The 15669-nt window shown below is 44.1% G+C and overlaps 1 protein-coding gene across 2 annotated transcripts in view; it reads right to left on the minus strand.

Annotated features, from left to right (window-relative positions):
• Positions 1-3592: 3592 nt before the first annotated feature.
• CHEK2 (checkpoint kinase 2) overlaps positions 3593-15669 on the minus strand; it is a 31937-nt gene continuing 19860 nt past the window's right edge. For both annotated transcript variants that reach the window (XM_054594390.1, XM_054594389.1), the window contains exons 9-16: positions 14339-14400; positions 12727-12826; positions 10921-11007; positions 9993-10156; positions 9647-9762; positions 8523-8608; positions 4535-4615; positions 3593-3709 (exon numbers count right to left, since the gene is read on the minus strand). In XM_054594390.1, coding sequence (XP_054450365.1) covers positions 3620-3709; positions 4535-4615; positions 8523-8608; positions 9647-9762; positions 9993-10156; positions 10921-11007; positions 12727-12826; positions 14339-14400 — 786 coding nt within the window. In that variant the 3' untranslated portion in view covers positions 3593-3619. The remainder of the gene's footprint in view (positions 3710-4534; positions 4616-8522; positions 8609-9646; positions 9763-9992; positions 10157-10920; positions 11008-12726; positions 12827-14338; positions 14401-15669) is intronic.

Here is a 15669-nt window from a genome sequence, read left to right on the forward strand (position 1 = left end):
GTAAATGGTTGAATTTATTAGTCTGATCTTTTCCAGATACAAGTGACAAAAAAAAAGGGGGGGGGGGCCTCAGCCTGAGGTAAAATAAAACAGGGAACATACTGAAGTCCTGGGGCGGTACCTCATTTCAGGCATAGCTAGATCTAGGCACTCAAACAATAACCTCAGTCTTTCTCCAATCTCAGCTCTGCTTCCCTCTGTGATGGCTTCATTCTTGTAGTTCTCTTCCCATAGTGTCCCACCTCATATTTGACCAGGAAAGCAGGAGCCGATTCCCCATAGTTCCTTCCAAAAATCTCAGGGTTGACTTTTATTGCACCCATTTGGGTCACATGCCGTTGCCTGAGCCAATCACAAGATTGGCCAGACCTGGCTTTATGGAGTCCCTCTAGGAAACGGATGAGGTCAATTTCTCCTGAAGGACATGGAGTGGGGGCAAGTGGGACAAGGGATGTCTTCCCCAGAAAAATGGGGATGCAGTTAGCTTAGGAGGTATAAGGTGGAGGACTGGCACAATTAAGACTGTCCCTGCACTGTCACCTAGGCACACAGCAGGCGCACCATGAAGCAACATGCTTGTTCTTCAGAAAGAAGTGGCAGTTACTTCAGCCCCTGGGAAATGCCCCTCCACCTCTGCTCCCACCACCCACTCCAGACCTGGCATTCCTCAAATCTGCTTTGCCAAAGACATTCCAATTCTCTACCCATTTTTTTGTGCCTTCCAAAAAGCTAAACAGATGATACTTCCTTGCTCAAAAACTCTCCGTGGCTCCCCTTGGCTACTTAGGTGGCCCTCCCACCTTTCATGATGGAACCCTTACTACGTACGTGCCAGGCACTTTAAATAGACCTTCTACCATTGAATCCTCATAAGCACCATGAGGTTGATATTCTTATTGCACCCGTTTTGGAGTAACTTGCCCAAAGTCAGAAAATGCAGAGTTCAGATTAGCACAATATTGCTCTCAACACTAATGTTGTCATCCATTTGCTCTATCTCCATTTGCTCAAGTTTCAAAGCCCTGTGATTATCTTCAGCTGGGTGGCCAGTGAGACAAACTCTACCAGGGAAAACCCCTAGGGACCCCTTCAGCGTCCTAGTGAGAGGTCAGTGGACTCAGCTTTACCATCTCCCACTCCCCCATTTCATGGGATGGAGGACTCTCCCCAACAAAAAGAAGAGGTTATAAAGTGAATGTTAGGTGGCCCTAGGTCAGCAGCTGATACCTCTCCACTGGTGAGTATGTTAGCTTCCCATGGCTGCTGCAACAAATTACCACAAATTGGATGGCTTCAAACAGCACAGATGTATTCTCTTAGTTTCACGTGGCTAGTTAAGACGTAAGGACCGGTTCCTTCCAGATGCTCTTAGGGGACAATCCATTTCCTTGCTTTTTTCTAGCTTCTAGTGGGAGCCTGTATTCCTTGGCTTGTGGCCTCTTTTGCCATTTTCAGAGTGCTTCACATCATCTCTTCTGACTCTGATTCCTCCTGTGTCCCTCTTAAAAAGAACACTGTAATGACATTGGGCCCACCCCAGTAAGATAGGATAATCTTCCCATCTCAAGACCCCTAACGGCAGTCTCTTTTGCCATGTAAAGGAACATATTCATAAATTCTGGGGCTTATAATGAGGACATCTTTGGGAGCCATTATTCAGCCTACTATGGTAGGTATAATCAGAGGAAGCTAATATAAAGTGTTCTAGAAACAGAAAAGAACTCGCTGATTGCCCCCAGAGGGAAAAATGCCCCAAGAAATCATAGCCTTAACATTATTCAAATGAGCTAAAGCCCAACTAACTTGACAATCTCAACCCCATTCCTTTAAATATGAAAACCACCTAAATCCCCACCTAGTCCCCAGGCCAGCCAAGCCTCAGAATACTTGCACACCCTTGCAATGGAAAATGCCAACCACTACCCCCATTGCCTGGGGCAACAGTTGTGTGCCCCTGGCCCTGCCCTGGCTGACTCACCAGTGGCATCTGAACTGAGGCACTCAATTTATGGCATGGCCAGCAAGCTACAATGTGGCATCAACCAGCTGAAGTTACAAGAGAAGTAAAAGGAGTGGGTCACAGACAAGAGGCGACAGCCATTAGAACTATCTGGGGTTCTGGTTGCTCCCAGGGCCAGCCATCTGCATCCTTGAAAACAAATCCCCTCTTCCATGAAGTAACTTAAATGGGCCTCCTGTTCCTTTAACCAGTATGTCTCAACTTCCAGATCATGGGGCTGTACCCACATATAATTAAGACAGAAGCATTCAAGATTTAGACATGAGACTGAGTTTTGTCAGAGTCAACATCCCTGAGTCTAATTAAATATGGGACTAAGGAAGTAAGGAACATTAGAGTCAGAAAGATCTGGGTTGGGTCCCAGCTCTGCCACCAACTAGCTGTGTGACATTGGACAAGTCACCTTATTCCTTCAGCCTGGGTTGCTCACCTATAACAGAGTGGTCAGAGGACCTAGCCCACAGAAACACTTTGAGGACTAGACAAGACCAACCAAGGGAGGGGCTTTACACAGGGCCTCCTTGATCATTGTTCAGTCAGCAGGACATACCCACATGCCTTATCTGCATTTCTAAAACCTAAACATCTCTGAAAATGAGTCACCTATTGACTCCTTTGACAGAAAGGCTGACCTGATATGCCTTAAAGTCTTCTTTATCCCTTAACTGTGAATATCTGCTACAAAAACATTAACGTTTGGTAACAGGACTCTGCTGGTTATCACACATAACACAGTTGATGTGCCATGCAGGTCCCCTTCCTAAAATCATGAAAATACTGAGTTTTACAACTTACCTGGCCCCAAGGTTTCAGGGACTGTGGTCCTGTATCTTTTTTTTTTTTTTTTAATTGTGGTAGAATACACATAAAATTTAACATCTTAACCATTTTTTTAAGTACACAGTTCAGTGATATTAACTACATTCACATTGTTGTACAACCATCAATACCATCCATCTCTAAAACTCTTCATCTTGCAAAATAGAAACTCTGTATCCATTAAACAAAAATTCCCCCAACCCCCAGCTCCTAACAAGCACCATTCTACTTTCTGTCCGTGAGTCTGACTACTCTAAGTACCTCATACAAGTGGAATTATATAATAGCTAGCTTATTTCCCTGAGCCTAACTGTGGACCTGTATCTGCATGAGGGTGAGGATGAGATTTTAAAACAGGCCCGTGCACCAACGTACCTACTATCTCAGGAGGACTTTGGCAGCCAGCCAGTCTCTACAAACTCCACCCACACCTCACTGTGCCCCTTCCCCTGCGACTTTCTAGGGAGCCTTTAGAATTTGTATGCATGGGGCCTAGGCTGAAACTAGGGACATATCCTGAGAAATCTGCCTGGTGACAGCCAAGATAGAGTGCCAGACAAAAAGCACATGATTTCAAATACACAAAAAGTCATGCCAACTAAAGAGCTGATCATCAAGCCAAAGCACAAAGCCCAAGTTCCATTAGATTTTTAGTTGTGTACTGATGACTATGGAAAAGTAACCCTTCCCATAATTAAAACACAAACTCTAAAAAACCAAATATAAAGAAAATGACAGCAGAATTCAAGAAGATTCATTTCTTTCATGTTCAACCAGTGTTCACGAGACAGCAGCACATACAGCCAGGCGTTTTGTGGTGCCGGCTTCCTCTGGTTCCCCTTCAAGGAGCCGTTTTCGACTCGTAGAAGGCTGGGGAAAAAAAAAAAAAAGGAAGAAATGTTCAAAGGAAACCACTGGCTTCTTTAAGATTATCAAAGTTTCCCCCTATGCTCTCAGTACATTTAGAGCATTTCATGTGAAACTTCTAGTATCAAAAATTACTGGTTGTTCTCACTGACATCTGAATCCCCACCAAGTCCCCCAGACTCAGACATACTCATCAAATGGACCCTTCTCTCCCTGTGGCTCCCCATCACTCAATGATGTATAGTTACAGTAAGCAGCATAACCAGCCTCCTCTTGGTCATACTCTCTTAAATTATGAAGTTTAAAGAGCTGACAATACCTTTCACTGGGAGCCCAAAGTCTTGCTCTTTTGTGGGAAGACTGCCTTTTTTGTGTCTTTGGTTTCCCACTTATAAAATTGCAAGGGGAGAATGGGCAAAGGAGTGCTATCATTCACCAAACGGAGTCAAGAAAAGAATGAACAGATGTTAACTTACACTTACAAAGAACTCGGGAGGAGTAAAATTATAATCAATAAATCATCAACCACTCACTCAATTTAAAATTTTTCAATAAATTTAAATTTGAGCCTCTAATACAGTCTTTTAATCTTGCCTTGCGGGAGACTTCTTGAATGACAATCCCTAGGTGTGCTTCCTTAATGGATTAAGCATACTCTTCATTATTAAATCTTCTATGGGTACTAGAGCAGATCAAACTGAAAAAAAAATATCTACTACATTATTCCTAAAAAAAAAAATTGCTATTAAAGAGGCTATTCAAACTCATCATCCTTGCTCATTGGCTCTTTAAATTTAGCCTACATTTAATGACCACCATCTAGAATACCTGGGCTGGGAACTGAGGTAAAGCCGTTGACTTATTTTCTTCAAACAGCAAATTCTGAAATTTTCTCTTCATGTCTTCATCCTGTAAAGAAATGAAAACATAAGTAGGCTGTGTTTGAGAGAAAGCTCCTGGAAAGACACAGCTAGGAAACCCCTGGAAACAGAGAAGTGGGCAAAGCCGTCGGTCTGTGAGCTGAGCGGCACGCCTTCGCTCCAGCTCTGGGAGGGAAAGGACCACCTGCTTCCCAGGGTAGTCTAATCAGCAGCCGGTGCTCAGTCAACGCTGGCTGAATCAAAACCACATGCTTAAGAGGTCTTGATGGGTCAGAGAGAACCACAGATCTAAACAAGCAAAAGACTTTTAGAACCAGCGTCCCAGATCCTGACAGAGATGGTAATCAGGAGGCCAGAGGCTGGGGCTGATTCCATGCAGATCCTGAGTCTTTCCAGGATGTTGGCCCTCCCCCCACCAACAATGAGGCCAGTTACTGGGGCCACCCTAACAAACCAGCCCAGCACCCTGGGGAAATTCACCCAGCAAGTACTGCACAAGTGGCCTGAAGAACTTCGAACATACAATATCCAGAGCTTGGGTCTAATGAGAAAGGAAAGCAAGTGAACAGGTCATGACATTTAAGGTTTTTCTTCCTGCAGGAAGTGGGTAGGGGTAGGGAGTGTACACAGAGAACTCCCACCTCAACTCCCCGGATGCTCACTTCTGCAGGGTTCAAGGATTTGCATCTGGCAGCCCTGAGAGGCGACCCGGTGCAGCTCTCCTCACCTTAAGAAAGGTGAAACATCCATGACTAAGGATGTAGGCTTTGGGGCCAGCTGGAAGCCCAGCTCAGCCAGTGTAAGTAGTGTGTGCAGAACAGAGACCCAGAGCTACCTGATTCCAAAGCCCCATGCACTTTCCCACCCAACCCCCCTCCCAGTCCTCCCACTGAGCCAAGTGTACCGTGTGGGCGCGGGGAGAACATAGGAGTGAAGGCCTCCAACACTCAGCAATTTGATGGCTATAAAAAGTTAGAGTGTTCGAGGATTCATTCACCTGTTCTACATCTCGTGGCTAGAATCACCTGTTTCCATCACTATTTATTGCAGCATTCAGCATGGCTCCTCACTACCCACATCGTTAAAACGGCCAAGTTTACCTGGATTCCCCTGTGCACTATCCCTTAGGACCCCACTTCTCATGCAGTGCCACTCTCGAAGGTCCACCCTCATTTCCTCCCATACCCACTCACAGCCTCCATCAGGAACGCCCTCCTTGCCTTCCTGCCTGTCTACTTTACCCACCTTCCTTATTCACTCAGTGAACAAATATTTCCCTTAGCTGCCAAGAACTGTAAAAGACGCAGTAGCCTCCGTGTCAGAGGGACTCAATCAGTGTTGAAAATGCTGTCCCCCATTGTCATGGACTGAATTGGAGACAGGGCCTTTAAAGAGGTCATTGCAAGTTAAAATGAAGTTGTTAGGGTGGGACCCTAATCCAGTATGACTGGTGTCCTCATAAGAATAGAAAAAGACACCAGAGACTTGAATGCACAGAGAAGAGACCACGTGAGGACAGAGAGAAGGCAGCCCTCTGCAAGGCAAGGAGAGAGGCCTCAGGAGAAATCAAATCTGCTGAGACCCTAAAACTGGACTTTTAGCCTCCGGAGCTGGGAGTAAATAAATTTCTGTTGTTCATCCAGTCTGTGGAATTTTGTTACTGCAGGCCTAGCAAACTTGTACACCCATATCAGCCCCAGGTGACTCACTTTTTAGACACCCTTTACACCAAGTAAACCTGTGGGTCTCTAAAGCCCCATGAGTAGGGGCCCCCTCTCCTTTAGAGAGTGCCGGTACTCTGCACCTCCGGCTACTACCACAGGTGTCACACTGCTCCGTGGTGACTGTGGTCAGAGCTGGCGCCATCCAGACCATCAGCTCCCCAAGGCAATGATGTATCTTATTCCTCTTTGCATCCATCCACGTGCCTAACATTAGTGGACACATGAGTTCATTACCTGTCCTCTGAAAGAATAAATGTATGAAGAAATAAAACCACACTGGAACATACTTCACGTGGCAGCTCTTCAGTGTAGCCAAATAGAGCTGACCAGAAGCCTATTTAGGCCAGAATATGAAACAAGCTATCAATTAGCAATCACAGGATAAAAGAGCTCTTTTAATTAACACATCACAGTTAGCAATGTGTATCTGTAAATGCCCCTTCTTTGAATTGCCCACAATCTTTTGAAAAATGTGAAACTGTTAGTGTGCCTCAAAGGCAAACAGGAAGAAATGCTCTATTTCAGGAAGGGGACAGGAGGCAAACCGTGGGTGTAAGGGATGCTCCCAAAACTGGATTCTCTGCTCATGATAAAACAGACCAGAATTCACAGTCCCCTGCTCAGTCCAGTGCCAGACCTACAAAACAATTTGATTTCTTCAAGAACACTGTATTTTCCCAAAATAAAAACTGACCTATCACTTATTTAACGTTCACTCCACCTTTTGCTGCAAAAACAAAATGTAGACAAATGAGTATTCAAGTAGGACCCCCGTGGCTGGGTTGAACTTCACCTTTCCCTCGGCTGTTAATAACAGTTTTCTTTTGAAACAAAAAATACAAGAAAAATAGGCTATGCCTGTTCATAAATTTTGGGCAGATGCAAACCCTGTTCCCAGGCCAAACTAGGCAGCTCCATTTTTTTTTTTCCCCAAGACTAACACAGCTCCTCTACTTCCACATCTGGCCCCTAAGAGTTTCCCTATTAGGGCACATGAAAAGAGCCCAAGAGGCATGTTTTTCTTTTTCATCAGAATTAAATCCCCTCATGCAAAGGCACCCTTTGTTTCCAAATTCCTTTTCTCCAGGGTCCTGCTGTTTCAAATCTGTGTGGTCTATTAAGTGCTAAATCATCTGACAGATTTCTTCTAGGGGGGACCGCTGTTTCCAGGGCAACATCCCAAACACATATATCTACTTTTTAAACATTTCTTTTAAGGATTTGTTGTTCTCAACCTGAACTGACCCGAGCCCAACTGTTAGATGCAGAGGGATGAAAGAGAGAAAGAATGGGGACAGTCTTCCCAGAGCCCCAGAAGCGCGGGGCTGAGACTGGATGGTTCGAGGAGTTCCTGGCCCACTGATCCCCAGAGCACTTGAGCTCCAGCTCAAACCACCTGGTTAAGTTCCCCATCCCCACAGGAAACAGAGAGACCAAATGAAAGTTCATAGGAAGGGGTATGGCTGTGCTAAATCGAACTGCACTAAGCAGAAGATATGACATCCATCAGAAACCCTGCCTGATGCTGTAATTCCTAAACCAAAGATTATCCCAGCAAAGCCACAAAGGATTTCCAACTCTGGCAGCTGGAATGAGGTCAGCGCATAATCTAATGGCAGCCACAACTCCCAGCAGAGACAAACAGGCAATGCACGCTTGAAAGGCACAGGTGACGGTTTGCACTAATGGCATGCTTACTCTCCATGAACAAGTGGGACTCTTTATACCCAATCACTTAGGTTTGAGAAACAGATTCTCCCCCAGGGAGGCTGCCCTCCCAGTCCAACCCCTGCTTCCTTGATTTAAAGTTGCAGATGGCTGGGATGCAGCCCATCCCACCTGTTTGGGGTAGAGGGTTTGAGGGAAGAAGGGAACACAGCTGGGGGTGGAGGGTCAGTTAGAGCAGCCTCTCAAAGGAATACAGCCAAACTACAGACCCAGGGAAGCCAAGTAGAACCAAAACAGACCACGAAGTCAGCTTGTCCATCCAAGAGCCATGAATTAAGTTTAAAAAGGCTGCACCCAAACACCACACAAAGACCTCCCCCAACCCTACCCTCTACACACGTATATATACACACCCCACATACCTAACGCTCAATCTAAAACAGCCCCAAAAAGCAAACATGCTTCCATCCTCTTCCTCATCTCTCAGACACAGTTCAGTGCTTCCCCTGTGTGTTATGCTACAACGTATTGCCCCATACCCACCTGAAGCCACGGGTGTTTTAAAGCTTCTTCTGTTGTGAAACGTGTCTTTGGGTCCACAATCAACAACTTCTTAACAAGGTCCAGAGCTAAAGCAAAAAGATAATTTGGTAAATCACAGTGAGAAGGGTAAATACATTCAATCAGCAAAATTAAAATATGCCAGAATCACAGGCCAACATCCAGAAAGAAGAGAAAGGGGCTGAGGTCATACAGGAATCAGCAGGTATGGTGGGCAGGGCCCCCTAATATCCCTCACTCTCCGTATTCATCAGAGTGCTCTGAGAATACCATCTCTCCCTGCTCAGACATCATAACCTCTTAGCTCTCTGTTCCTTCTCTCATTGCGGGAAGCAAGTTCAAACAAATTAAAGTTGAACTTCCACCCAGTTCTACGACACTCAGGATGCAGAGTCAACACTCCCTAAGACCCGCAGACTGATGGGGAGAGCTCCTCAGGCAGTGAGAGGCTCCTGGAACTTCAGGCTTGGCAGACATTTGAAAGCTTGATGGCCAGCACCAAGTGCAGGCTGGCTTGTATATTGCAACAATGTTGTTCCTCAGCCACCCACAGGTTATACAATCATCTGTTACATTAATTGTCATTTCCTTTTAACTTTCTATTTTTCTCTTTTGAGAATTACAAAGTTACACATTTAAGTTCTTAAACACAAAGTAACTAATTACATTTAGCTCACATGCTTATTTACTGAAAAGAAACCTTATAACTAAAAAGTTACTTATTATTTTGCACACTTAAATAGGAAGCAGGCACTTAGGTATGTTACACTTAACCCCTACAAAAACCCTTTAAAGTATGGGTTTATTGTGTCTCCTTTACAAATAAAGAGAAGGGAGACTCAGAATTTAAGCAACTTGCCTAAGTCACATAGCCAGGAGTAGCAGACCCAGGGCTTGAGTCTAGATCGGCCTGGCTCCGGAGCCTGTGCTCTTAGTACTTTCCTTTGCCTCTCAAATGGTGCAAAACAACAGGAAATAAGATCAGAATTGACAGGAGAAAAACATCACGGAATTTGAAAAACAAAAAACAAAACAAAAAAAACTCTCCCACCACAGCACACACAATTCAGCAAACCATAAATTCTTTAACCCTTTCGTATCCATACCCTTCTCTGAGACCACAGCCCAGACTTCGGGAATGAAGTTGTATTTTCCACTGGAGATCTGATCCTTCAGTGACACTTGAGTCTTATGCTCAGAGAAAGGTGGATACCCACTAAGGCTTAATATTGGTAGAGAGAGAAAGGAAAAGAAATCAAGTGGCATTCTCAGTGGCATTCAGATATACAGATTTCTTTTTTTCTTTTTTAGCATAATGAAAAATTATTTTTTCTATAAATCAGTGGTCAAAAAAAGTGACCTAAATTAAACACAAGCCCTCTCCCTGGACATATTTTTGATTTCGCTTAATTGACTTCAACCAGACTCTGAGGCAATGAAAACTTGTCTTACCAAATAAAAAGAATAACTCCTAAACTCCAGCAGTCCACAGCATGATTATATCCAGCAGTCCCAAAGGAATTAAGAACCTCAGGAGCCAAGTAAGTAGGGGTACCACATAAAGTTTTCATGAGAGAGGTCTCCCCCAAAATCTTGGACTGCCCAAAATCAGTAATCTAAAATTAAAAAGGAATCGTTTTTAATGATAGCATAAAATAAAAATATTAATATAGTCTGCCAGTCCCAAAAGACACGCAAATTAGATCAGCTTCTATCCCACAGTTCATGTCTGCTGTTAATCTTGAATCTACAAATTCAGGTCTACTTTAAGGCAATTCTGAGCTTCGCACGTTATTTAATTTTTTTTAATAAGGAAGATCTTAAGATTTTATTTCCTTATTCTTAGAGAGGGGGAAGGGAGGGAGAAAGAGAGGGAAACATCCGTGTGCAAGAGAAATATTGATTGGTTGCCTCTCGCACATCCCCTACCGGCAACCTGGTCCACAACCCAGGCACATGCCCTGACTGGGAATCAAACTGGTGACACTTGGGTTCATAGACAGGCTCTCAATCCACTGAGCCACACCAGCCAGGGCTAGTTCTTGTTATGTTTTTAATCAATAGAAGATTCTAAAGTGAAGCCAAGTTTGGGAAGCACAGTCTCAGAGGAAAGGAGAAGCTGGGATGTAATTCACTCCTCCATTTACACTCCCCTCCCTCCCTCTGAACATAAAAGTGGCTTGTACACAGTGGAGCCCAACAAATGCTCCTTAGAATCTGGACTGAAGCAATAGCACCTGATCTGTAAGAATAATTGCTGAAAGTAAAAAAGATCAAATTCTCAACCTTTTTATGCTCCTACTTTTTAACCTGATGAATTAAAAAAGTGTCTGTACAGAAATCTACTGGAATAGCCATATACAGAACATAAATTTCTTACCTTTATAAGACAATCCTCTTTTTGAGATGAGAGCAGAACATTCTCTGGCTTCAAATCACGATGAATAATGCCATTTTCATGAAGATACTACACAGAAAGTGAGGGATGACCCTTAAATTTATGGAGTACGCATGTGAGAAGAGACAACACACACACACATCTTACATCTGGTTAGAACTGTAAATCACGTTACTGACAAATATGAATATATTCCTCCAAATCATAGGAAACTACTGGGCAAAGGGGTTAGTGTCTACAAATTTGTTTTCAAGAAAATCTTTAAAAAGTACAAAAATGAAAATACAACTTATGACCATAAGTGCACATTTTATTTCACTTTTCAAGATAGTAATTGCCCCTTCAGGTTGGCAGAAATGTACGGTGTCAATTTCTTTTTTTTCTTAAGATTTTACGTATTTATGTTGTTGTTTGTTGTTTTTTTTTTTTTAAAGAGAGAGGAAAGGAGTGAGAAAGTGAGGGAGAGAAACATGTGCAAGGGAAACAAGATTAGCCTCTCACACGATCCCAACTAGCAACCTGGCCTACAACCTAGGCATGTGCCCTGACCTGGAATAGAACCAGCGACCTTTCAGCCCACAAGCCAGTGCTCAATCCACTGAGCCACACCAGCCAGAGCAAGGTGTCAATTTCAATAATAAAAATATAAATAGGTGATATAAAATATTTTGAAGACCATGTTATAAAGTAGATAATAAAAATTCCACCAAAATGATGCATTTGGTTATTCTAACCCTGAGAACAATATTTTAAAGGGAATCTGTAAAGTACATATTGTAAATTATCTTTAAATACCCAGAGTTAACGAACTCACCGTAAGTCAAACCATAAGTTGGGGACCTTCTGTAGTATGTTGATGTTTCTTTGTATGTTCATTTTTATACACTAAGTCAAATTTCATTAAGAAAAGAATTTCCCACATGCACTAATCTGCACTCATTTCATCTTAATATTCTTGGTGTAATACAAAGGAGTAAATAAATCATAAAAGAACTGGTGAGGTGTCTATGGGCCTCAATTATCTCTGGCTATCCCTCTGTCCTAGGACAAAAATTCTTCTAAAACCCTGGCCCTGGGACTGGGACCTGGCGAGGCCCCCAGGGAAGGTAAGCCCAGGTGCACTAGCACCAGGAAAATTTCCCTCAGTCTTCATTCAGCGCAAGAGCTGGTCCCAGTCACCACATTTCATGCACAGAGTAGGTTTTCAAGGGAAGAAACCCTGGCTGAGAATTGTCGCAACCAAATCTGGTTTGAGAAAGGGTGATGTTCTTCAAAGTAGACAGAATGCCACCAGCTGCTCCTCCACTCAACACTTCCATGGAATAAAGAAAAGGCAGTGCACATGCCTGCCGCCTGCCGCCTGCCGCCTGCCTGCCGCAATTAACAGGATGCAGCACATGAAGGGAACACCTAGTGCTGGGCCACAGGGAAGCGATCTGTCACAATCATCATAATAACATGCCAGCCATGTCTCTGTACCTGCTCTGCTCCCACCGAGAGGTAAGGGGGATTTGAAAAGGGTAAGAAAGTAGAGGTCAATGCCCCTCCAGAAATACCTCCAAGCTCAAGAGAAGAGTGGGACCATGTGCTTACTTCTTTAACTCTTTTTCTTACTCTGTCTTAAGCTTCGCAGCAAGGGCTTTCTCATCTGAGTCAAAGGGAGAGATGTCGTTGCCAAGAACAGAATAACACACACACACACAGACTGTGTTCTCCAAGTTTTACCCATGGTCCCTCCCTTTCTGCCTACAATAAAGTAGGCTATCGTAAGCAGTGTGGGCCTCTTACCTGCACAGCCAGGAGCATCTGGTAAAAATATAGTTTGCACGTATCTTCTTTCAGGCGTCTATTCCTCACTACCCTGTCAAACAGCTCGCCTCCTTCCATCCTGAAACACACAGGCAAAGCAGGGAGTCATGCCTGGAGGGAAACTCACTCAGGTGGACAATAACAACACAAACAAAACAAACTCATTAAGACAAGCAAAGAGTTGCCATTTTTATTCACCCTTGACTTCCATTGCAAAGGCAATGCAGTACTAAGCTTTGTCCACAAGGAAGATGTCCCCAGTAGAAACTAAGAACCAAGGAAAGATGCAAAGAGGGCGCGGTGGGCATTGGAGACACTTGGGGAGCTATTGAAAATCTGAGTCACTGGATCAGAGGAAGGGCCCAGGAGTTTGCATGTTAATCACACACACCTGGGGATTCCGAGACTGGTGAGGAGCAGCAAGCAGCAAGGGTCTAAACCCCCACTCTACAACTTCCCAGCCAGGGGACTTTGGGCAGGTTATATAACCTCTCTGATCTTGTGTTTCTTAAAAACACAAGGATGATCCCGCCTACTTTGGAGGCTGTTGTAAAAATTAAGAGACAACTGATGTAAATGGCGCAGTATAGGTGCTTGGCAAGGTTATTCAATCCCTCTGCACTTCAGTTTCCTTTACTGTAAAGAGGGACTAAAAGTAGTAACCCACCAGCAACGCGTAAGTACCCTGGAAGACTGTTATGCAGGTTAAATGGCTCAATCCATGTAAAGTGCTTAGAGCAGTACTTGGCTCATGTTAAGTGCTTAATTAGTATCAGTTGTTGTTATTGTCTTATTACTATTAAACTGTTTGAACTAGACCCAGTCAGGTAACATTCTATTTAATAGCAGCAGATATTCCCTCAAGCACAACAAGGGCTGTCCATTCTCTAATGCTCTGATCAGGACTGTTCCTTACAGACACCTGCAGAGCCACCCAGGAGCAAAGTCTTGCCTGTCTGCCACAGTAGCTGCTCCCAGAAACACTACACATTTATGCAGGAAGGGACATCAGACAGGCCTCTTCCAGGAACTCGACAGAAAATTTTGGTCACACCAAATTAAACAGGACTCTATAGCCACTGAAACAAACCAGCACCTTCCAGATGCTGAGGTGTGGCCATGCAGCCTGGTACTGTGATCCTGAGCAGTAAGTCCACCAGGGCAGGTATTTCACAGTAATAATATCCCCCGGTGACTGAGTACCTATGTGTGTCAGGTGCTCTGCTGGGGGCTTATAGCATTTCATCCTTACAACCCTGTGAATGAGGTATCATTATTATCTGATTTAACACCAAGAAAATGAGACTGAGAAGTAAAGTCAACTAACTGTGGGCAGACAGCTAGTCACCTGCAGGGTGGGATTAAAACCCAGGCCTCCGCCCCAGCGCCTGGAACCTCTAAGCCACCTGCCTTTGAAAACACTGGAGGGGTTTCAGAGGCGACACTAAGCCCCTTACACGCTTTGTGGGCCCCATCATCACACTCATCTGCTGAGCGGCTCCAGAAGTAGAAATGCAAGCCAGCCTCAGTTTTTAAATAAGCATTTAAATGGAAACAATTTTTTTAAAAAAAAAAAAAGCTTACTACTTACAATTCCAAAACAATATAAAAATCATCGGCATCAAAAAAGTCTTTAATCTTGATGATACAAGGCTAAAAGAAAAAGAGGAAAACTAGTGAGAAGCTCCCAAGAGGAAAACACTAAGAGCAGAACTCACAGCATTTGCCCACGGAGTCAGGGAGGCCAAGACCAGGCATTTGGCCCCCTGTTGGGACACTGTCAAGGTCACGTGAGGAAGAAGGCAGAGCAATTAATGTGGCTCCTCAGTGAGAACGTACAAGAAACTTGCCACCCCACCAAGCTGGCGAGGGGCTGGTTCATATTGCACACGTAAGGATGCCACCAAGGAAAGAAGGCTGGTTTCCTCCCAGCCCTCCTCCTCACTGCCCCGGAGCAGAAGTGCCAAGGACATCTCATAACCTAGAGGAGCCTGACCGGTAGCATGAATGGAAAGCAGGCCAAGTGGCTGCCCAGCCACGCTGACAGACAGGTTACTCAGCTCTGCGTAACAGAACCACAGGGGAATGGGATCCCTGTGTGACAAGATCCTCCCATTTTTCAAGGGAAGAGGGACATTCCAGGTTCCTAAGAACGCAAAAGCACATCTGTGGGGTGAGGGAGACATGCACTGATGGCTGAGAGTTTGACTCTGATCAATGCAGGATGCACGTAACATTAAAGAACAGTGCTGTGTAGTTTAAAATGCATGTTTAATAATGTGATTTTATGCTCAGAAGGCAAACCTTTTGTTTCTAGAGAAAAAAAAGCTGGACAGTAGAGCTCAGTGGTTAAGATAAGTAAAAGATGTGGTATCTATGAGGGACACGCCCCCACGCCCCAGCCAGGAGGACAATTGTGATTTTAACAGGACTAATGGGAAGAAAGCTATAAGGATTTTAGATTAAAGAGTAGCAAAACTTGTCAAAGTGGTCTTCTACAAAGCAAATTTCACCACATCCATCGCTCCAATTAAACCCCCCAAGTTGTACCTTCCCATGGTGAACTGTTACATAGCAGTGAATGAATGCTCCTTCCCCGCTTCTCCCGGCGTGGTGGATTACGGAAACATAACACCAAGTGGAAAAGGCAAGTCATGAGAGACTTCAAAGAGTATGAAATGCTTCAATTGTCTGGTCAAGTTTTCATTCTTAAGGTGAATGGCCAGTTCAAAGGTGTTCATCTTACTGGTGTACTTTATAATTTACATGTATTACTTTACATGTGTCAAATATTATATAACTTTAAAACATTTAAAGAAAGGAAGGGAGGAGAGCATCCAGAGGGAGGAAAGGAAGAAGTGGCAAGGCAGAAAAGAAGGAAGACAAGGAAACCTTTTGCTCTGTGCTGCCTAGAAGCTAAAA

Source organism: Pteronotus mesoamericanus, unplaced genomic scaffold, assembly GCF_021234165.1.
Source record: "Pteronotus mesoamericanus isolate MK-2021 breed Mesoamerican mustached bat unplaced genomic scaffold, CSHL_Meso_final scaffold_507, whole genome shotgun sequence".
In the NCBI taxonomy this organism is placed as follows: domain Eukaryota; kingdom Metazoa; phylum Chordata; class Mammalia; order Chiroptera; family Mormoopidae; genus Pteronotus; species Pteronotus mesoamericanus.